The 22,608-nt window shown below is 45.9% G+C and overlaps 1 protein-coding gene across 4 annotated transcripts in view; it reads left to right on the forward strand.

Moving 5' to 3' along the window:
- RASSF3 (Ras association domain family member 3) overlaps positions 1-22,608 on the forward strand; it is a 97,867-nt gene that overhangs the window by 23,768 nt on the left and 51,491 nt on the right. The window contains exon 1 of one of the 4 annotated variants that reach the window (XM_075495002.1): positions 20,286-20,302. The exons of 1 other annotated variant lie outside the window; for it this stretch is intronic. Coding sequence is in view for 2 of the 3 variants with exons in the window: in XM_075494985.1 (XP_075351100.1) it covers positions 20,854-20,982 (129 nt within the window). In the remaining variant the exon portion in view is untranslated. Of the gene's footprint in view, positions 1-20,285; positions 20,303-20,477; positions 20,983-22,608 lie in introns of those variants that run through there. 2 more of the 4 variants (XM_075494985.1, XM_075494992.1) reach the window with 2 other exon arrangements.

The raw sequence follows: 22,608 nt of genomic DNA on the forward strand, positions 1-22,608 counted from the left end.
AAATACATGTAAATGAAACTCACCATTTCAAACATACTGCAAGTACCTGATGGCAGAAATATATGGCTCAGGTGAAAAGGGGATGGTGTTTTGCTAATTATGTGGCCTTAAACGTTTCCTTCCTGAAAAGGCTTCCTACAGAGATTAAAGAGGAAATGATGGATATAGGTTCTCTGTGATCTTGCAGCAGAGCACGCAGAAAGAGCTGCGGAAAGAGCTGCCAGTTTCCTCCAGGAATGAGCAGAGGGGGATGAATAGAGCCCTTTTCCAGCAGTCCTCTCCTGTGCTACCACATTGCCCATTACAGGAGCAACACCTTCTGACTGATACTGCCCAGGGCTTCTCAAAGTCTAAGAAGTATCAAAACCATTAAGTGGACTTTCATTTTTTCCTGTTTTTTTTCATGCCAGATGGATCAAAATGTTAAAATTTCTTTTGTATGAGCCACAGATACATCTTTTCTCCTTCAAGATGGCACGGCTTCCCAAAGAGGTCTCACTGCACCCAAATTTTCCCAAAGACAGAGAGTGGTCAGAGATGAGGTTTGTGCAAGACCTGAGGCACTTGGTAAAGTGTAGAAAGGGATATAGGCTGTCCCAAATGGCTTGGATAATAAAACCCCCCAGATTGCTTCAAAATGCATGAACCTGCTGTGGAGAAGACTGAGAGGATCTCACAGTGCAAATATAGAAACTCCTGGACCTGGATGGGCACTGACGTTACCATCTGAACGTAACTGGAACTGAAAGTAGTTTCAGTTCTTCTCACTCAGAAGTGAGGTAGTTTGACATCTCTTTTCAAAAATATCCCCTTTGGGAAAAAATGGACAATACAGAGCAAAATATCATGATAGAGATGTGTACAGCTCTTGATTAATAATGAAAGCTACTGTTGAGCTATTGACTGCTCTCCCATACTAACTCTTGGTAGTGGCGTGTCCTCTGTACAATGGGCATGGTTTTTAATGGCTTGTGTATTTCAGATCTCTGCTAAACCTGATTATGCTTGGTAGTAGTTGAAAGGAAAAGAAGAAAACTGAATGACATTTGTTTTGGCAGGCAGAGCATAGTTTCATTTTTGCCAGTGACTGGGAAAAATTTTAAACTAAACCTGGAGCTGATTTCAGTTCTAATTGTGTATATTGCTCAGGCTACTTTCAGGGAAATCCATTTGGCATAAATAAAAGCCTTGATAGATTATATAGACTAGAAATTAGTCCCAAGCGTTCAAAAAATAATTTGAGAGTATCCACAACAGTTCTTCTGCCGCTACTGTCTGCAGCCTTCCTTCACAGGGGTATTACTAATACAGGCTTTGCACAGTACTGACTTAAGATCTTTGAGTTATAAACTCACTGCAGCATTTTTAAGAAATTTAATTTACTATATCAGATATCTGGACTTCTTTAGTATTCTCTGGAGTAGGCATCATTAAATAGTCTGTTGGGTTTGCTAGAGCAGACCGAATAAGCGCTTGGGCTGATGGGGACTGAGGCAGTAGTTGAATATTGCAAGTAGGATGAATCCAAAAGATGCATTTAGACAAGAAGAGCTTTTTTAAATGAAAAATGGATCTTAAAGCCCAATCAGTAAAGACTGGATGAAGCATGTGTTGAATGGACCTGCATCATCATACCACCAAATAACATAATACTGGAACTAATATTTTTAACAGAGTGGACTTCAGCTTGTTGACACCTGGTGGGAATTTTCAGTCCATAGAAGAATTCAGAGTCATGTTGTTACACCACTATGGTTTTAAAACGTTATTTAAAAATCACACATTTTCATCAGTAAATCTATCTTTAAACTTTTTTTTTTAAAAGTACTTGGGTACTATACAGGCCTGACCTTTCAAACAGAAAGGTAGCAAGCTCACTGCTTAGAGAACATATTGCTGAAACCCAGAGAAGATCAATTGTAGGTTGTTTAGCAACCAGATTAACTCCAGTCAAACAGCTCTGATTTTCTAGTTACGTAGAAGAAGCAGACAAGGCTTCAAATTACAGGAAAATACTGCTATTAGATGAGGGGAACATTTAAAATGCACTTTTGATTTTTGCACAGTTACGTGTTTTCATATTCAAGACGTTTCTATAGTCTCCCTAGAAAACGATGTGTTTCCCTAGTAATGTGGCCAGCTTCAACCTGCCATTTTGTCAGCTGTCATTATAAGCTGTCATTATAAGCATTATATGTTCTTATTCCACCATTTATTTCTAATACAGACTATTCTTACCACACACATTTTTTCCACAGTCCTTTCCAGTTTCTGCTGTCAGTGTTGTGCCAGGTGTAGGATGTAAAATATCAACTGCATTTTTTTTTATTGTGGCAGTTTTCTTCCTAATTCAAAGTTATTAATATCTTCCCAGTAGCTCAGCAGGCTCAGCAGAGCACAGATGATCACATTACAAATTTAATACAAGTAATACAGGCTTGCACGTCCCGTGAGTTCCAGGTGGTTCTCCGATACTCAAATAGCATTGCCTAATCTTGTTGGAGAAAAAGTTCAAGGAGAACTGATCCTCTGAATCGTTAAGTTTTGTGTGTTGTGTATGTTATATAGCATGATACAGCTGCACACCGATGTGAGGGGTGGCCAGGCTCTGCCTGAGCAAGCGGAGGGGGGGCTGGCAACAAGCCAGGCTCCTGAGGGTTGGGCTTGTGAGAGTTTGCAGCTTGTGAAGAGATCAGAGCATGGTTTCTTTCTTATCTTTAGGGTAGATTTTCAACATGCAGATCAGGACAACGATCACTAGGACGATTGGTTTTGATGGGGCGTGCGTAGGCAAATGGATGTTGGCTGCCTTCGTCAAAATGTGCATGCTTGAAGAGGGGTATTTTGCTGTTATATGTTGTAGATTATGGTTGTACATGGAAGTTGCCCAGTTGTTGGGTGATAAATCACTAACTATGATAGCGTCTTGAGTGCCTTACTCAACCCTCAAAACATGCAAAGAAAATGAGCGCTGGCTGGGCAACTGGTAAGTGGGGGGTGAACGCCGGCCCCTGCGCGTCTGTCCTGGTGCAATCCTAATGCTGACTTTTCTCAAAAGTCCATGTGCCGTAGATGACAGATGGACAACTAAACTTCACCTTTCTGTTAGGGACAGGCAGGTAAACAGGGTGACAGCGGTTTTCATTCCCCCTTCACAGGCTGCCTGATTATTTACTTCATATCCATAAAACACCTCGACCAAAATGGAATTACCAGCAGCCGCGCCAGGTCTGTCCTAATTTATTAAACCACAGGGGTGACTGGTTTCCAAGCAGGACGAGGGTCCAAAGAAATATTTAATATCACACACTTTCTAGAGCACTTATTCACGAGGCTGATTGTATTTTGCATTTAAATGTTCAGGAAGGTAGCTGGGCTGGTGACATAACTGCAGACTACTTAATTCACCCCACGCAGACCTGCCCTAAGCAAATAACAAGATGGTAAAGAGAGCTGATCAGAAGAGAAAGTCAGAACTGTTGTGAAACTCGCATCCCATTTTCTCGTCCAGATTGCCTAAAATATTCTTGGAGCTTCACGCTATCTCTCTCTCTCTCTTTTTTTTTTTTAAACAGTATCAGGCTTCTTTTGTTGACTTATGGCATTAACAGCTGTTGGAAATGTACAGAGAAGGGATTGCTGCTGCCTTTTGACTCAGCGCAGGAAGGGCATGATGCAAAACCTTCCCTGGTGGGGAAGGAAGGTGGGGAGCGGTTTTTGATTATTTTTAATGATAACATTGCTGGGTGAAGATATGAAAATATTTGTTCCCAGTCTTTGATCCAAGTAGCTTGCCAACCAGCAGCCCCACAGACAGCTGTTAAGAAAACAGGTAGAGAACAGAGCTCTATGTTGTTCTGATGCAGTCCTGTTTATCTTACAGGAATGTAAAGCCTTGTTTCCCAGAGAGCAGGAATCAAATGACAGGAGGTCGCGTTTTTCCTTACTGATTCATGGCTTCCTCTAGCTGGGGATGCTGCCTAGAAGCTGCCCTCCAGACTCTTCCTCGGTGCAGAGGAGCCCGCCTGTTTGCATGAGCTGGGTTTCTCCCCAGCTCCGCGTGTGTGCTGCCTGGTGGTTCCCCTTCTCCCAGGGATCTCATTCTATGGTGAAGCTTCGTTCTTGTATGCGTTGTCTCACGTCGGTCTGCTCCACAGGAAGTGTGGATAAGAACTCACGTGTTCCCTATTTACTCTGCAAATAGCGTGTATATGTGTGTAAAAATTCAGTGATGTAGTGTTAATGCTTCAGTATACTTACTGGGAAGGAGGAAACTGTCACCAGTTATATGTCATTTAAAAGCAATGGCAATGAAGTCATACTAGTTAAACTTCTGGGGAGTAGTCCTCTCGTTCCTACCCAAAGCGTAAAGAAGTAGCTGGCTTCCCCAGATCAAAACATGCTGGGTTCTTGTAGCACTTGTGGGAAATCTCGAGCAATAGTCACTTTGTCGTGTTTCCTTCTCTCTTTTTATTTAAGCTATTGTAAGTCTCCATTCCTGCAGCTTAGGTCCCAGTGGGGATCCTGCACCTCTGGTTCCTGTGGCCTTCTGATCCTTTACTGCCAAGCAAAAGAAGCTGCCCGGATACAAAAAGGCTGTTGTGTTGTTTCTTCTGAACGCAGAGACAGAGCTACAAAATGTAGACTCCTACAAGCTTTTTAGATCCGGTTTGTTCTACAAAGAATATGCTGGTGATCAGTTGGGGGTTTTTTTTATTTCCATGAATGTTTATTTCACAAATGGTGTAACAAACCTTTCAAAAATGAGATAAAGTCCCTTCATCGCTTCATTCGAGATATACACCTTACATTATGGTTGTGATATTCCAGATGAGATTTTTGATCCAGAGCTAGTTTTGTGTCTTGATCACCTTTCCCCTGTGACCTTTAGATTTCTTATGACTTGTGACCTGGTTCTTAATCAAGAGACCTCTCCTAAGGATGAGTTTTGGATCAGACGATCCTGGCCCAGACGATCCTGGAGCCATGCTGCTTGGAAGCTGGACAGTGCCTGGAGAAGATAAATCCAGCTGGTCTCTGCATGCCTGCCCTATGTGAATAATCCCTAGAGAAGGATGGAAAATATCATCTCCCCTTTACGTTTGAGAAGAAAACTTTCATCATGGGACCGCAAGAGATCTTCAAACACATACGTTACAACTAGTCTTGTGAACCAATGGAGAGCTGCAGATGCCCATTTCAGGTATTTTTCCTACTGATGTGCTGCAGTCAGCTGGATAACTGGATACAATTATTTGCTTTGCCTAAACCATATCCTACGCTTCTCCATCTCTTTCTCTGCCCGTGCTTGCAAGTGTATATGTAGCCATGGTCAATCGCCCTTTTAAGGCTTTGTCTTCTCTGACAGAGTGTTTGTTTACAGCAAGATAAATACCATCATCGATTATTTTGCTTTACAATCCTAGGTGAGAACAAAGCAGTGGAGATAGTTACCATGGGGCAGCAGGATGAGGTCAGCACCATGCATCCTGCCTGGGGCTGACCTCACCTAGCTGACTTCAGGATAAAATTACGTCATCTTGATTTCACTAAGCTATTCTATCAGAACAGCCTTATCAGACAATTCTGCAACATTATTCTCTGAGGAAGGAAGACCAGTGTATAGCAAGGCTGAACACCGCTTTTACATTTCCCAATACTCCTAAGCTTGTGTTTAGAGGAACATTGCTCAGTCCACACTCCTCTCTGAGTTCTCCATTTGCACTGTCCTCTCCCTTCAACCTTCCTTTTGCCATCCTGACTAATATTTTCCTTTACAATAACCTTGAAAAGAGATTTCCTTATCTGCATATATGACTAATCAGTAAGGTCTTATGATTATTATAAAGCAATTTGTTGGAGGTAGGAATTAGAGCGTGAAACTGGGACTGAGGAAGCCAGATTTGCAGTCCTTGCTCTACTAATGACTGATTAGATATGGCCTTCAGCAAGTCAATTTGGCCTTGGTTTTCAGATGTGCTGATTTAATTTTTAGTCTTTCACCCCCAGCTTTCTTTTCTTCCTTCTTCTAGGGGGAGGGAGGTGCCCACGGTATGCAAACCTGCTATTTTATTTTACCTCAAATATGTCTCAGTCTGGGCAGTCAGAAGTAGAATAAGTTTTTGGAAATGGTGACATTGTGGATAATGTTCCTTGCCTATCTGCAGCTCATAGTCGCACTGGGGATGAGCTCTTTCTTGCAAAGTATTATGGGTGAATAAATGCACCGTGTGGCACAGAGTTACATTCTGAGAACTTGATTGTTTCTTTATGCGTCACCCGTAACTTCTATGACTATTGCTGAATTTGTTGAAGAAACCATAATCTGGGGAAGGAAAGCAAGGGTGAATTCTTAAAATTGAGGATTACAGATAGGGTAACTTCAGCGGTAACTCAGTATGAGAGAGTGGAAGGAGTAAAATCTCTTGACAGCTGCATTTGCGAACTATGGTTTTACTGAGTTCTTTATATTCTTTTCCCCACAATTAACAGATATAGCTAGAGACAGGAACAATTTATTGGAGTGAATGAATAGAAGAAATAAGTGTTTTGGAAATACCTAGGGTCCATATTTCCAGTTGTAATTAGGCAGCTGCTGTCTGTCTGAGTAGTGTCCCTAACATTACTCTTTGGGGGTAGGTCGGGGTCCTCTCCTTTCGCTGAACCATCTTTCTGAGATCCTGTGCTCCGTCTCCCAGCAGGAACCTCCCAAGCTGTGCTGGGCTGCACAGCTCCCACAGCTTCGCCCGCATCAGCCCCCACACCCCAAGCCGCTGGTCTTCAGCCCCGTGCTGCCAGGTCCTTCCGCCCGACGCAGGGGAAGCTCGTCCCGTGCGCACATCCCCCGTGGTGGGGCTGGAGAGAGGAGGGACCTTCACTGGCAGAGAAAGAGGAAGAGAGAAACAGACAAAGGACAAGAGGGGCTGACACGAGCTATCTGGATTTTTTATTCTTGTCTCCCATCACGCAGTCTGGACCTCCCAGGGCAGCCCCACTCTTGGGTTTGAGAATCGTTGCATTGGGTTAGACAGTGAAAAAGGAGATGTAGGGTCCAGCGGAGTCAGTGAGAGCAGAGTTTTGCCATAACAGATCCAGTTTCACTAACAGTTTGTAAAATCTATTAACCATCTTCTTTTTTCTTTAAAGTGTCCTCAACTTGCAGTTTTGAGCCTTCTTTGGACCGAGATTGCCTGCTGGGGAGTCAGCACAGCGTGTCCCAGAGCTGGGGACAGGAACTGCCCCGCATCCTGAGCCAGAAAGAGGGGTTAGCATACACGGGGCCTCTGACGCGAGGGAAGTGTGCGTGCCTCCATCCCACCCACCCCCAGGCTACCCGAATTTTAAGATGAGTTGGCCATGGTCCAACGGTTGGCAGCATTTCATAGACAAGTCCTCTAGACTGTGCTAAGCACTGTGCGTAAGAGCAGTCTTTCCTGGTCATTCCACACTCTTCCCCACACTTTCATTTCTTTTAAGTCACCTGTGGTTTTTGGCTGCAATTAAGAAGGAAAAAATTTCTGGCAGTTCTGCTGTAGTCACATTTGGCAGTTTCACCGGTTACTTCCAGTAATTATCTCTGTGTCACAGATATGCCCTCAGTGCCAGTTTTAGGAAAACCTTCTACCTTTCTGGTGTTTGAGTAAGGAAATGGATTCTTTAGGAAATTGCTTTCCTCCAAGAACAGCCCCTTCTTTACAAACGCTCTTGCTGTGGTCTTTTGGAAAAGGCCACATTTGAAATTTGAAATATGCTGATGTGCAAATCATTTTAATAGCTGACCTGCAGAATCTGTTGGCAGGGCTGCTGGAGGCAGTTTGCTCTGCTTCCAGCCGCCTGCTTTGTTTTGGCAGCCGCACACCTTCTGCCCCAGATGCCTGCAGCCTCTTGTCCAAGTTAGGAGCTAGACAAACTTTACACACTGACCTGTAAATGCACCTCAGCTTATTATCTATGCAAAGAATTAGACCTAAAGCTCAGGCTGCCTTTTGCCTCCCAAAGTTATTTTAAATGGACACAGTAAAGCTGGATTACAGATTTACAGCGGTGGATGTGCTTGCCGGACTCCCACCAAGGAGGGGGGTGAATCACTGCGTTTCCTTGTAAGGGTATCTGCCCGACTGCAGAGCGGTGGTGAACGCTGCCAGCCGGCCTGAGCAATAGCAGGCAGGCCTTTGAAAGCAGCAAAGCACATAGAGGCAGACCCTTTTGAAAGAGCAGACGCCAAAGCAGATGTTAAGGCCACATGGAGGACCACTGAGTGCAGCGTGGGGGGGTTATGGCAGGAGATTGCTTCCAGGACGTGGATGTGAAATTCTTAGGTACGGCTCACAGCATTGGTGTGCCTCTCTGTTTCAAATCCTCACAGCCCTGCCACAAGCCTCTTTTAAAAAGTTTTGCAGAGTTTTCCTAAGTTAATTTAAAACCAGCTCTTTGAAACAGATAGCTTTTAAAAAGACTTTCAGACCCAAATGAAATGAAGGTGGATGCCCTAATGCATACAGCAAAGAGCGTGAGCTTTTTAGCATTGTTCTGCTGTGATGTTACATCCAGTGACGTTTCTGACATATTTTGAGGTCTGCAAGTAGACTGCAAGTTCACTGATTACTTTCTGACCTTGAGGTACAACCCGTCTTTCAATTATCCTGTGACTCCGCTAGTCTGGTCGCATGTCAGGGGAGGGGAGGCACACCCGCAGTGTTAAATTACCTGCCCATATGGACATACGGACACATCTGTACATCTGTTGAGTCACACAAACATAACCTCTCTTCGGCAATGCACTGCTGTGGTTTCTCTCCAGGTCTGGCACTCCAGACACCGAGTGCAGGCAGGAAGACACGGTGCTGCCCCACGGTTATGTGGGGGTCTGGTACTGTCCCTGCGGGACAAGAGGTAGGGGGTAAATGATGGAGACAGCGTATGACTGACAGGAATAAGCACTGATCAGCAGAACTCGAAGACAAGGTGTGAGGAACAAAGACCATCCCTTTTAAAACAAAAGTCACGCACTGTTTTTGCCAGATGCAGTTTTTTAACAGTTGGTGAGATTGCCTTTGTAATGGCAGCTAGCCGGACAGCTCTGGGATCCAGTTGGTGTATGGCACAAAAGAAGGTGCTTGTGGCTCATGCAGGCTGGTGCTCTGTGTCCCAGAGTACTTTGTGTTCCTCTCCTACATGGAGCTTTCCAGCCTCTGACCAGTGACATCTTACCTCGGTATCGCTGCAGTGGTCCCCCCCTGCCCTGGTGCCCAGCCTCTTTTCCTCTTGGGGAGCTCCATTTCGCCTGGAGGGATGGCTCAGCTGAGGCAGCAGCTGCTGTATTGTGGCAGATTTCAGCCTGGTGCTATTAAAAAAAAAAAAAATTAAAAAGAAATCAAAATTGGTTCCAGTTTATCCTAACCATCTAAGCCCTAAATTGAGGCAGTTCAGCAGCTGCTTCACGAACAGCTGAGCCGCCTGTGCGGGGGCACCAGGAACCTCTGGGAGAGGGGCAGCTCGGACCGACAGCTAAGGGCGAGAGCAACTCCCTGCGTCAGACCTCAGTCTCTCGGTGCAGCGGTTGGGTGCCAAACCGCAACATAGCAAAGCAAATCAGAGTTGCGGGAGATGTCTTCATGAGTCTGTAAGAGAGTGTTTTTATGTCAGCGACAGAAAAGAGAACACGTTGAAACAAAGCGTTCAAATGTTGTAGGAAAACAGCTATATTTAGCTGCTCTAAAAATTGCTTAGTACCAGACATGAAGGAAATGGCTGTGGCAACCTACGCTCCTTCAGTTTCACCTGTTGCGGTGTTTCTTAAGCCTAGAAATATCTGTAAAATAAGTAAAAAAGCCATTAAACCTTCCCCAGAAGAGGCGTAAACAAACTAAATTCACTTGCCGAAGCAGCTATTGCTGAACTATGGATTGACCTTGAGCTGTGTCGATTTGCTGTAATGCAAACCATCTGCGCGCTGAAACAATTAAAGCCTTCAGATCTCCTAGGAGTTTCCTTCCTCCGATTATAACTTATGTGCTGTGGTAGAACATAGAGGTAAACAGCTAGTTAGCGTGGACCTCTGTGTCTCTGTAATTTTATGGGGCAGCACATACAAAACCATTTTCATTTGAAGTGGCAGTCGGCTTTCAAGTAGAAAATGTAGCATATGCTTGGTACCGAATGCTGGAGTCATAGCTCGCAAACCAGCCTGAGCTAGACACATCTGCTTCGCCTCCTCTGCTTCCCTTCCCCCCAGCTTCTCCTTCAGATGTACCATTTTCTGTGCTTTTTAACCAAGGTTCCATAAAGCGCAAGTCATGCTGGAGAGGCAGTGCTGAAATAGGGACTGCTCTGGTGGAACGCCCCTGTGCGTACGTCTAACTTAAACCCGCCTGCCTTCTCAAACAGCGGTATGTAAATAGTGCTTCTGTGCCGCGAGTCTGTGGCCATGTCTGAAGAAAAGGGATTGGATAACAATTACGAGCGCTTTTATAAAAATCTTGCTTACTTTCCAACTAGTTTGGTTGCCAGAAGCTCAGAGTTTACACCTCTTTAAACCCTTAAAAAATCAATCTACGGCCATGGCATCAGAGTTTGGACATTGCTGCGGTGGGAAAATACCAGAGACATTGCTTCTGTAGCATCTCTGTACAATTTGCTATGTCCCACAATTGGCAAAATTTCATATTAAAAGCTCTGCAGTGTAAAACCTCTTTCTACATGTTCTTCCACCGTTTCTTTCCATCCGAATGATAACAGCATTAATATTTTGGATCATGCCTTTTCAAATCACAGTGCAGAGTAATCACCCAAGCTTCGTAAAATAAGAAAAGAATTTTATTTTCTAAGAATAGTGTTTTTTTCTGATTTTAGAAAACGAGCTTAACATTATAAACAATGTAAACAGAAGCAATGACTGTAAAATTAAATTAATTAAATATTTTGCTTTTCAAGTTAAGACTGAAAAAATAATGAGTAGATGCAGCACAGCTGCTGAGCCAGCCATGACTATTTCTCTCTGCAGCCAAAGGCTTCCATCCCAGGGAGTGACCCCTGGCCTCAGGCCAGGAACTGCAGAGTAGCTCAGGTCCACGTTTCTCAGAGCTGTCCCCTCCTAGAGCAGGCTGTGTCCTACACCCCCGTACCTGTGGATTCAAGATACGGCGTGCATGTTTTATTGGTTCAAATTGCCTGGAAAATGTGAGGGGAGGCTGAGGGGACGATGCTGGCTGGGGTGGTAGCATAAGAGGATGGCGAAGAGCAGAGGAAGGCTGAGGGGTCCGTGCTGCTGAGATGGCGTGATTTCTGGCGTTGACTACCCCTGGAAGCACCTCTGGGGGTTGTTTTGAAGGATATGCGCTGATTTGCTGTAAAAGAGGGCCCACAAATGAACTAACATGTAAAATAAGACTATTGCAGCACCAGACCCTGGGACTGAGCTGGGGAGCTGAATTATTTGGTAGTGTAGGTCCAGGTCCTATAAATTGTAGGTTGTATTATGCATGTTATGTATAAAAGGCTATCTCTAACAAACAGACAAAAGTATATCAAATGCCAGATTTACAGTTTCCTTTGTGACCTGAATACTGGCCTGTGTGTGACTGTGCTGGAGGCTAGAGGAGTAAGGGCAGTCTTGGTCCCTGCGTTGCAGGGTTGGGGGGGACATGTTAAGCTCAAGGCAGTCACTCATGAGGGAGGCATTTCCCAGCTTACAAGTACTGGTCTTTGAGTCAGAAATATGTCCTGTTTGTGTTCTATTTTTTATAACATCGGTGTTTTTTTGTTAATGAAACAGATAAGAATAAGTCATGTCAACTTGCCCTGCATCAGCCCAGGGCCCTGGCTCTGACCTCTTCACCCATGGCAGGACCAGACGTGGCAGCAGGCGGAGGCATAAATAGCTTCTTTCCCTCAGGGTGGGACGGTTCTCCTGCTGCATCTAAGTGCAAATGTTGCTTATTTTTCCTCTGGTGATCTCTTTTTTCCACCGAAGTGCTGTCACTACATCTAAGTGGTAAAATGTAGGTAGAGGAGACCAAGAGCCGCACAGAAGCAGGAAACCTCTCACAAGGCTTCGGCCCCGTGCGGTCTGCAGCTCTGCTGGACTTCTCACTGATGTAAGGCATCCACTCCCTCCCTTCCTTTTGCCTCCGTATGGGAAGCCAGGAGGCTGACTTTAAATCTGCTAAATAGAGGATTCAAGATGCTGTGCACATCATTCCACAGTTTTGAAAGAAAAAATGAAGCACCATATATTCTTTTTTTCCTTTTCTCTTTTCTACTTCTCCAGTATCTTCTCAGCCCTGACACATATGCTTTCTTTAGCTGCCTTTTCATGTAGTGTACTTTTCCCGTAATTATCCTTTTAAATTTTTCAGTATATTTTTTCTCTAAATCTTCCTTCCAAATTAGAAACATACATCTCAACTTTCCTCAACATGTGCTCTTTTTTCACCCAGAAATCTGTCTGGTCATTTTTTCTGGGATTTTCAGGAATTCTGGGTAGAAAAATCTGACTCTTATTTCAAAATATTACCTTTTTTGTTTGTTTTTTACTTTGGCCAATTTGCCTATTTCTCACTTCTATTTTTTTCCAGTCCCTGAACTCCTGTCTCTTCTTTAAACTGTCCAACTTGTTTTATCCCTGCACTGGTGACAGCAAAGGTGGGACATTCCCACCTTTGCATGACAGCAAAGGTGGGAATCGGGAAGCCTTAAGCTGGTGAATGGGACATGGGCCAAATGTGAAAGGAGCTAGTGAGAGTTAGCTAAAAGAAGGGCTGATTCAGGGCAAAATTTTCGAAGGTGGTCACATCCTACTGAAAATGTGAGAAATGTTAATCTTGTGCAGCGCTGGCAGAAGTACGGGTAAAAAAAAAAATGAATTACCTTGCATTAGCAGCTGGCAGCCCCTCCGGTGCCTGCCGGGCTTGCAAGCTGGGGAGCAAGTGGGCAGGCACGAGCACGCAAGCGGGGCTGCTCTCCTGCAGCCCCCAGCGTTTCAGCTGGCAGGGCTGGCTCAGCAGGTGTAGGGCACTGCACTTCAAGGCTAATTTTTTCAGATTTTTCCAGCTAAGGGTGGACTGGATGGATTAGACAAGCATTTCAGCAACAAGTTGTCCGATCTGTTGTCCTGTCAAAGAGCGCTGTCTTTCTGGGATGCTTGTCTTCATGGGCTGCTGTCAAGATTATTCACTAGAAAGTCCTAAACTTGCAGGGACAGTTTCTAGGGAGTTTCTACTATCTATCACAATCAGATTTATTAAACAGAGCAAAATGTCATCTCGTACACAGTATGACAGGACAATTTCTTGTTCTTTGTCTAGGAAATGGCAATGTGGACGTGATTCCCTGACCAGAAGGCCCCTTCCCCCACCAATTCACTAGTTTGAGGACAGATGCTGGGAATCAGATTGCAGCTACAGCGCATTAGGGCTCACATTTTAGTGGTATCCACAAGCACGCTGAGCTTCCACAGTTGTGGTTTCTATACTTGAAACAGAAGGTCCTAGTTAATTTTACTGCCCCGAGTATTTTTACATACTGTTAGCAATTAGGAAGAGAATTAAAAGAGGAGAATGTCTGTTTTCTGTACACTTTATTATAGAATATTTCCTTAAGATTATATTTTCTCATATAGTAGCTCTACTGCTTACCCTGGCAAGGCAAGGGTGCTTACAGAGAATTAGATGACAGAGCTCCCAGGCCTCTGAGCTTCCCTTACACCACCCTTAGCTTATACTTACGTCTGGCTATTCACATCAATGGGACTGTGCGAGTAAGGATGAATTCTTCACCTCTTTATTGAGTCGGGGCTTTGGGGCTACATCTGGGCGCTGACAGACTTGTGATCTGACATTGTTAGGGCTGGCTACAGCAGAAGCTAAAAAGGCCGTTGCAGCGGGGAACGGATTGCCAGATGTAACGTGGCTCTCAGCTTTGAACTCTTACTACTGCTGGTACATCCACTGATCTGTCTGTGCCACAGAAATCCAGCCTTTGAAACGAGAGTGACGGGCAGGGCAAGACTCAGTTTGGTACATTTGCACAGCTCTTTGAAACTCTCTGATTAAATGTATGACAGACATATAAAATATTTGTTCATCATTTGTACTGTAAAATCTACCTTTTCTTATCTGTGACAAGAAAGTACCTGTTTAATAATGCAGTTTATAGTCAACTACTAGCAAATGTCTCTGTTTTGGAGAGCACTGCTGCCTAATTGGGATGGAAATAACCTGGAAGAAAAATGCATACAAGTAGAGTAGAGGATTGCTTTATGAGCTTTATCCAAATCATTTCAAAGGCAACGGGAGTCTCTCAGTTGGTCCAGGTGGGTTTTGGGCCGGGGCAGGATGTGGGGAGTTTGGCACTCACACCACGGGATGAGGCCGGACTCCATGGCAGCGTCTTCAAACTGCAGAAATACTCCCTTGGTGAAGGCTGTACTTGTGGTCTTACCCTGGCCAATCTTGAGTCATCTTGCTAAGCTGGATCAACGACACTCACATCTTTTTGAGATAAAAAGGGGTATTGCTTGAATATTCTGGGAAGCCGTCGAACTCTAACCCGAGGCTGATGGTAATTCTAAAACTGTCAGGAAGGGTACAGTTTTACCTCTACAGCTTTAGGTAGGAACCCAGAAAAAGTCCCCAATCCTCCAAACTATGTGCATGTTTAAAATAATGAGTAGCTCTATTGATTTCAGTAAGATTGTGCATGTGGGTAGGTGACCACATGTTTCCAGCATCGTAAAAAAGGAGACAAGCACAATCTTCTCGTTCCGTCCCTTTTCTGTCCCTCTTCAAAATAATGTAGGTCTGACTGCTCCAAGCACAACCCCCAGATGGGACGGGGGAAGAGAACTTGCTCTGGGTTCTGTGATCTTCTGACCAGTCCAAGTATGGTAGAGGAAGACCATGGATTTGGTGCGTGACTGCAAGTGCGTGAACGTGTGACTAAGAAAGCGATTACGTGGGTTATTTTTAGTTTCCAGGTATCCCTTTTGTTTTGAGGATTTTGGATGAAAGAGTTGCACCAAGGGGCATTAAGGGTTGGGCAGATTAAGAATTTTAGGAGCTGGAAAAGGATTCCTGACAATGCTGTCCAAGGTTGTATCTGCCATAGCAAGTACATGTCCCCATGGCATTTCTTCACCAGGAGATGGAGAGAGGCTGTTTAGTTGGCTCCTGTTTGTTTTCAGTCTGCACTCATGTGCCTGTGTGGCTGGAATGACCTTGTTTGAATTAACAAGTCACTGAGTATGAATCAAAGGGTAATTGTCATTGCTGCTGGTGGTACTAAACAGACCTGAGCTATTAATTCAAGACAATTGGGAGAAATGAGTAAACAGAAAGTTTGCTGGTGTAAGGAAGCTGCAGGCCTGAGTGGATGTTCCGTGTTGGTTGTATTTCGACTTTATTGCTTTGCTTTGATCATTTGAAATTACCAGTTTTCAGCCAGAATGTAGAAAAAACTGAAGCCACACAATTTCTGAATTATTTTTTCTGATTTTAAAGGGACAGTCTGTTACAAACTGTCTTACCTTGCTCTGCAAACTTGTTTTTGGGTAGTCTTTGCTATACAGCCGTAGTTTGCATAATGGACATCATGGAATAATTATATTTCCCTGTAAATATGTTACAAATAAGCCAAATCCAAAGTGTTATTAGGTATGAACCCGTTTGGATTTCAGTCCTAAGCATATCTTAAGATTTAGTATGTTGCATAGGGACTAATCATGGATAAAGCTATGTCCATCGTCAGGCCTTTACAGGATCAGGGCTGGCGATTGCAGACATGTGAAGGTGGAAAATAAGAGGGAGAGAGCGAACCGCAGGACTCCAGAAGTGACCGGAAGGGTTCCTGAAGCAGACAGGGGCTGGGGGCATCTTGCAAATTCATAGCAATTATAATTAGAAATATTGCTAGGGTCGTTAATGAAACTCTTCCTGCAAAACACTGGAGACACCAGGGGATACTAATGCAGGTTTAGAGGGAGGTAAGGAAGTTTAGTCCCTGCACTGACCCTTCCCTCCCACAGCCCACGTCCTGCTTCCCGTCACTGCTCCCAGCCCACCGGGGGCTGCTGCCCGCGGCTGCGGGGCCACCGCAGGTCCTGCCTGCCGGAGCATGTAAGCACCCTTGCAGGGCTTCACCCAGGGGGGACCGAAGCCTGGGGAGGTAGGAAAGGAGGAATCTGTAGGCTTCTCCTGAGATCTCCACATTACCGTTTTTATTTTAATAGAAACGTAGTCTTAAATGCTGCAGGACTCCCCAAGCCCATGCCCTATCTTGCTTTTAGCTTTCCTGCTCCTTTCACCCAGCGCCTTTTGATGTAGTTTGGCAAAAATCTGGAGAAAAGACCAAGGCTTGTGTGTAGACCTGAGCTTCTTGGTCCCCGGGGCTCAAAGCAGCCTTACTGGCCGAGTGAATGCTTAGTAGCTTTCCCATTTTAATGAGTCCTCCCAGTTTCTATGTCAGAGGGCTGAGGGGATGTTTTAGAAACATGTAAACATCATGCAGTTGCTGATGGAGTTAATGTAAACTCTATAGGATGCTTTATCAGTTGTCCCTTTGTTTAGTCTGGGAAGCAGAAGAATGGAGGGAACAAAAAGAGTCCTCAAGTACCCAAAAGGTTGCTATAAAAAACAGGGATGGGCTGTTCTCCCTCTCTTTCTTTTGCTAAGAAGCAAATGGGCAAGGTTAAAGATTTAAAATGGGATGTTAAGAAAAACTTTCTAACTCAATAAATAGCTTAAACACTGGAAGGAATGACCCATGGGGGAGATGTTACACTACCATACTGTATTTCAAGAATGGGTTAGCACAAGACCTGTTAGGGATGCTGTAAAGTCCTCGGTTCTTCTTCAGAGCAGGGGATGAATTTACTGAACTACCCCTTGTAATCCTGTTCAGCCATACTTTCGTATAGTATTGTGATCACTTCAACAAAGTGATATTTTAATACGAATAAACAAAGGAAGCTGCAGGACCTTGCGAAGCAGTCCACCTGTATGAAATTTGATGTCTGGTTCTAAGGCTTATTTCAGTTATGGTAGTTGAAAGTCCTAATCCTTGCCAGATTTATAAAATTATTCACACCTGTTTTGCCATTTAGGAAGTTCAGCTTTAATTTCCACTTTTATGGAAGCTATGCCTGATGTTTCATTTCTCTGAACTGACTCTCCAAAACCACAAAGTGATTTAAAGCTGAATTTTATCCTTGAATGTAACAGTGATTTTAAATATTGTTTTTCCCCCTACACCACAAAAAGCTGTATATGACACAGGTTATCTTTGCCTGTGATTGCTTTTTATTAATATTTTATTCATGAGACTCTTGCTTTGGAACACAGAGTGCCCATTACTATTTTTGGTTGTGTTACTTGAGTCACCACTTTTGACTGGCTTGAATGGGCTATAGTTAAAAAATATTCTGAAATTCTACCCATCAAGCTTTAGTGAAAACCCAAAAAAGTTTCTTCTCCTTTTCTTCACAGGTGCATTTGTAGCACTACTTGCTACTTGAACTTAATGTTCATTTAAAAAGAAAGCATCTCCTCCTTCTTGCCAGTTGCCAGTGTGATACTATGAACACTGATTGCCAGCTTAATTTCTCACTGGGTTGAATTATTTCTTGGAAGGACTGATTGAGAGCCTCATAGTGCTTGTTGATGTTTTAAATCTCTCTCCTGTGCCACATTCCTTGGCTTTTAACTTCATTATTTTAACCTAATGCTTCAATAATTCTACTTAAGAACAAGTATGCTTTCAGAAAGCTTATTACTAACTTTATCTTGAGACATGGCTGCCTTTGTTTTCATTATGCAGTGGTTTGGTGGTTTTTGTTGACTATTTAAGAGGCCTGTCAGAGTGAACCAGAAAACAACACAGGGCTGGTAGTGTAGAGGTTTCAATGCAGCACCTAACGAAGAGCCTTGGACAAATCTTACCTAGGCAAGATCAAGAAGTCAATTTGAGAAGGTGGAAAAGGACTTGTCTGGCGACAGAGACCTTAAAAATATGAACAGAGAGTAGCCTGGGAACAGTGAAATCCACAGGGGTACCGATTCATCTTTAAGTATCAGCCTTGCAAAATACTTGATAGACTTTGGATATGTTATTTGCAAGCACCAAGCAAATCAAAATTGAAAGGCATCACATCTGTTTATATCTTCATGTGAATTGTTTGATTCAGCGTCACATCTCTAAGCAGCGAGGTGCTTAGAGACATGGTGTAGTGGTGGTTTTGGCAGTGTTATGTTTATGGTTGGACTCGATGATCTTAAAGGTCTTTTCCAACCTATATGATTCTGTGATTCTGTGATCTGAAAAAAATCAAAGAAAAAAATCACTGTTAAAATTAGTAGGCTTAGTTGAGGAGTGAACTCATATTGGAAGATATTTCACAAAGAACTTAGATGTATTTTCTCCATCGTTCTTTGCTGCAGCAGGAGAAAACGATACTGTAAATCTTTCAGTGTTACCAATATAAATCATGCTTGACAGGCAAGGTGAATGTCATATGCCTTGCTGCCAGAGAACATACAAACTCCAGCCCAAGGACTTGCAACTGATCTTGCACAGATGGACTCAAGCTCCCTTGCAGCAGCTTATTGTCTAAATGATCCTCTTTGCCAGCTCGATGGTCCACCCACGCACTATCGGGTTTGAGGCTGCAGCCAAGCAAACAAGCTATGCACACAGTGCCTTTTGTTGCTGGGGAGTCCGTCAAGTGTGCCAGCAGATTACATTTAAAAATACCTTTGTAGTTTGAAAACGCAAATCCCTTTTTGTAGCACACCCGAGTCACTTAAAAACCTTCACCTTAATCGTGATCGTGGTCAGGGGCGTTATATCCAAAAGCTTTGTAATCTGAGGTTGCTGGGTCTTGGACAGGTTCAGAGGCAAGCCCAGCAGCTCTCTGGTGGGACTTCCTTTTGGCATGGGGCTGGTCTTGGCGAGCCAGGTAACACAAAGCTCATTTGTCTAAAGCAAGCATTTTAATACGTTTTAGTCGCATTCAAGTAACTTGGCATTCAACTTAAAGCTATTTTGAATACCATGGGGCTTTATAGTGCCAACAAGTAGGCTCAAGATCTGTCACATTCGCATCTACGCTGTTAGACTCAATTATTTGTTTTTAAAAGCTATGCAGCCTTCTAATCTGCCAGATGCCAAAACTCCATACAAAAACCTGGGAGAATCAGAGTTGATGGGAAAGTAAGGATTTAACACCTCCTGAACTGATTAACTGGTTTTAGTTCTCAGTGTGAGTTGTTTTGCTGGTGTTGAGGTGACTTTATCAGTATGTACGGCATGCTGATGCAGGAAGAGCACCTAACTGGCAGAAACAGACCCAATCCGCACTCGGGGGGGGGGCATAGGAACGGCTGCATATAGCAGATGAGGAGTTTGTGAGGGGCCAGCGAGATGGGGATGGGGAAGAGGGAAAGGAGACATCAGCTAATGGCGTCCCAGATACATCTGTGGCCGAGTACTGAGACCACAGGAACTGATATATTGGCTTAGACCGCGGCTTGGTAAACATGCAACTTCACATCTGTTTAATCTAAGGCCGTGCTGTTGCTGAAAGATGTAGCCTGCCCTCCTTCCTGGTCCCCACAGCCCCGTCTCACAGGGTTTGCTCCGGTGGCGAGTGGCTGATGTGACTCACTTCCCCCTGTGGGACCGCTGCCGTGGCACAGGGGGGACAGCAGGAACGCCGGGCTGAGGGCGTGCAGGAAAGGCAAGTCTGCTTTCTCGGGCAGCTGCGTAGCCTTAGGAAGCTGTACCTTAAACCCAGTATCCTGTCTGTGACAGTGACCAGCCCTAGATAAATTAAGGGAAGACATGAGAAACTCTGAAGCAGGTAATTACAGAGTGACTTGGCCTTCAGGCATTGTCTGTCATTTCCCCCATTAATGACAAGTTTGATATACGCCCTGTGTCTTATCAGAACTTTTGTGCATTTAAATATGTTTCCCTGTTGCAGCCCTGGATATTCTTGCTATCCATACACATATCTAATCTCTGCTGGGTCTTCACAAGCCTCGCTCCTCCTTATGGCCTGGGGCGATGAATTCCATTGACTTAATAGTCTGTGGGCCTGATGAGGGAGGAGAGGCCAGGGCCAGCCACCCGCAGCTGCTGCGGGAATTCAAGGTTGTTATTGCTCAGCACGATTGGGTCTGCTATCGGTTGCAAAGCTTAAATTCAAAGATCCCTGGAAGAACAAAGCAGGAAAGGCTTGCAATTGTTTTGCCATTGGTTATTTTTTTAATAACTTTGTTCTCACAGGCGCATAGGAGAGGGAAATCAGGTAATTATGGGGGAAAAGTTTGGGACCTTCTTTCTTTAGCCAGGCCCCCCTCAACTGCCCCGTTGCTTGTAATTAACGAGGGGGGGTGCTGAGGTATCGGCACAGAGGCCGGGAGGAGGGTCACTAACTCCAGCCCACGCCCGTGCTTTGATCTTCCACCCCCCCCCCTCGCCGCCCCGCGGCAGTCGAGCCCCGGCACCCGGGCTCGCCGTGCCGCCGGGACCGCCCCGCTCACGCCGGGCCGGTGTTTCGGGGCCCGGGGGGGCGGGAAGCGGTCGGCCCCCGCCCCCTCACCTGCTGCCCGGGGCGGGCGGGGGCGTCGCAGCCTGGCGGGGCTCGGAGCGGCGCTGCCCGCGGAAACTTGTGCGGCAGGAAGGGAGCGGAGGGCGGGAGCGGAGCCGCCAGAGCAGCAGCTCCTCCTCCTCCTGCTGCGCCCCGGGCCCGGCGGCGCTGGGAGAGGAGCGGCAGCGGCGGGGCCCCATGCGGCGGCCGGGACGGTGCTCTCCGCCGCCCGGCCCCAGCAGCAGCAACAGCAGCCGCCGCCGCCGCCGATGACCTGGACCAGCAGCATGAGCAGCGGCTACAGCAGCTTGGAGGAGGAGGAGTCCGAGGAGTTCTTCTTCACCGCCCGCACCTCCTTCTTCAGGAGGCCGCCGGGCAAGACCCGGGCCGCCCCGCAAGTAAGTGCCGCCGTGCCGGGCCGGGCCGGGCCGCCGCCCTCCCCGCGGCCTCGGCCTCCACGTGTCCGCCGCCCCCTCCCCCACGGGGAAGGACCCGCCGGAGCCGCGCGGGCCCCGGGACGGAGCGGGGAGGCGGCGGCGGGAAGGGCTTCCCTCGCCCCCGGGCTTCCCTCGCCCCCCGGCTTTGAGCCCTGCTGCGGGGCTCCTGCGGGGGCCGAAGGTCTCTCCGGGGAGAGCGGTGCCAACTCCGGGAGCCCGCCGGGGTGTCCCGCTGGGAAGCCGGCCTGAGGGAGCCGGGCTGCGAGTCTGACACCCCCCCTCCCACCGAGTCCGGCGGGCTGGGGATGTGGTCAAAAATCACATGTTTCTGTGGTGAGTAACCGTGCTATCAGCCCTGCTATCGGCTCTGCTGGCAGCTCTGCGCTGGGGTCCGGCAGGGTCTGCCTCTTCGCTCCACTCAGAGCTCATTTCGAGATGAATGACAGCCTCTTCAGCTGTTTTGTTGGCAGAGAAAGGCTCTCAGAAGTGTTTAAGTGTCTTGGTTTAAGCATTCAAGCTCAGGAAATCAACTGCAAGTGGGCTTTGAAGTGAAGAACTGATTAAAAACAAAGCAAAAACCCAAAACCAACCCCTTTTGTGGTCCGCATTGAAATTTCAGTGGGGGACCTACAGGGCTGCAGGCAGAGTGAGAAGAGTTGGTGTGTTGAGGAAGCCTTGCCATAACAAAACCAGCCCCTCTCTCCTAGGAGTGAAACCGGCGTCAGGGATACAAAATGGAACGGTCCCTGTCCGATCCAGAGCAGTTGTTAAACCATATAGGGTAAACATCATGTTTCTTTAGCTGAGCAGTCCAGCCCCCTCTCACTTTTCTCTTCCCAAAGTGCAGGATCTCTTTCTAGAGGTGGTTTGTATCTTTGGAAACTATAAGCTAGCGAGCCTGTCTTGTTTATGCTAGCTCTTCTTCCCCTGCTCCCACCATTGGCTGTGGCTTCTCTCTGTTCAGGGTTGTTTCTTTGTACAAACTCTTGGTATTTTTTCCCCGCTGCACTTTGGTGTTGGTATTACTGCTGCTATGGAGACCTGGTTATAAACTTGCTTGTCAAAGCCTGGATACCTCAGGTGCCCCCTGGTCCACCCGTGGGGCTTGTCAAGACCCATCGTTCGTTGCCCACGGCCGTTCCTCTAGGCTATGTTGTGCTGCAGAAAGCCAACCCTTATTTCTGTTTCTCCAAGGTTCTCCATCTGTTATGCCCTGTTTGTGATTTGCTTAAAACTTAAGCCCTCTAACTGCCCCTCAGGAAACTCCTGCTCCCGTTGGAGGAAGTGCACAGAGCTTTCCTGAGCTTTAGCTTCCTTTGCAAAGTTTGGCAGGGAGCCTGGGCGCACCCTCTCCCTACACCTGAGCTCAGGCACCGTGTGCAAATAGGCTGGGACCAGCTTTTTATCGGGTTATGGCTGCTTCCCCAGGGTGCTTCTTGCTGCACCCCTCCTGAGGGGTTGTCTTTTTCTCATCCATCTTAAGTTTCAGCCTCCCACTAACCTGAGGGACTCTGTGGAACTTGGCAAGTCATGCTGAGTGTCCTTGAACTTCATCTGCTAACCTATTTGGCCACCTGGCAGTTACAG

This window comes from Mycteria americana, chromosome 1 (genome assembly GCF_035582795.1).
Source record: "Mycteria americana isolate JAX WOST 10 ecotype Jacksonville Zoo and Gardens chromosome 1, USCA_MyAme_1.0, whole genome shotgun sequence".
NCBI lineage: Eukaryota > Metazoa > Chordata > Aves > Ciconiiformes > Ciconiidae > Mycteria > Mycteria americana.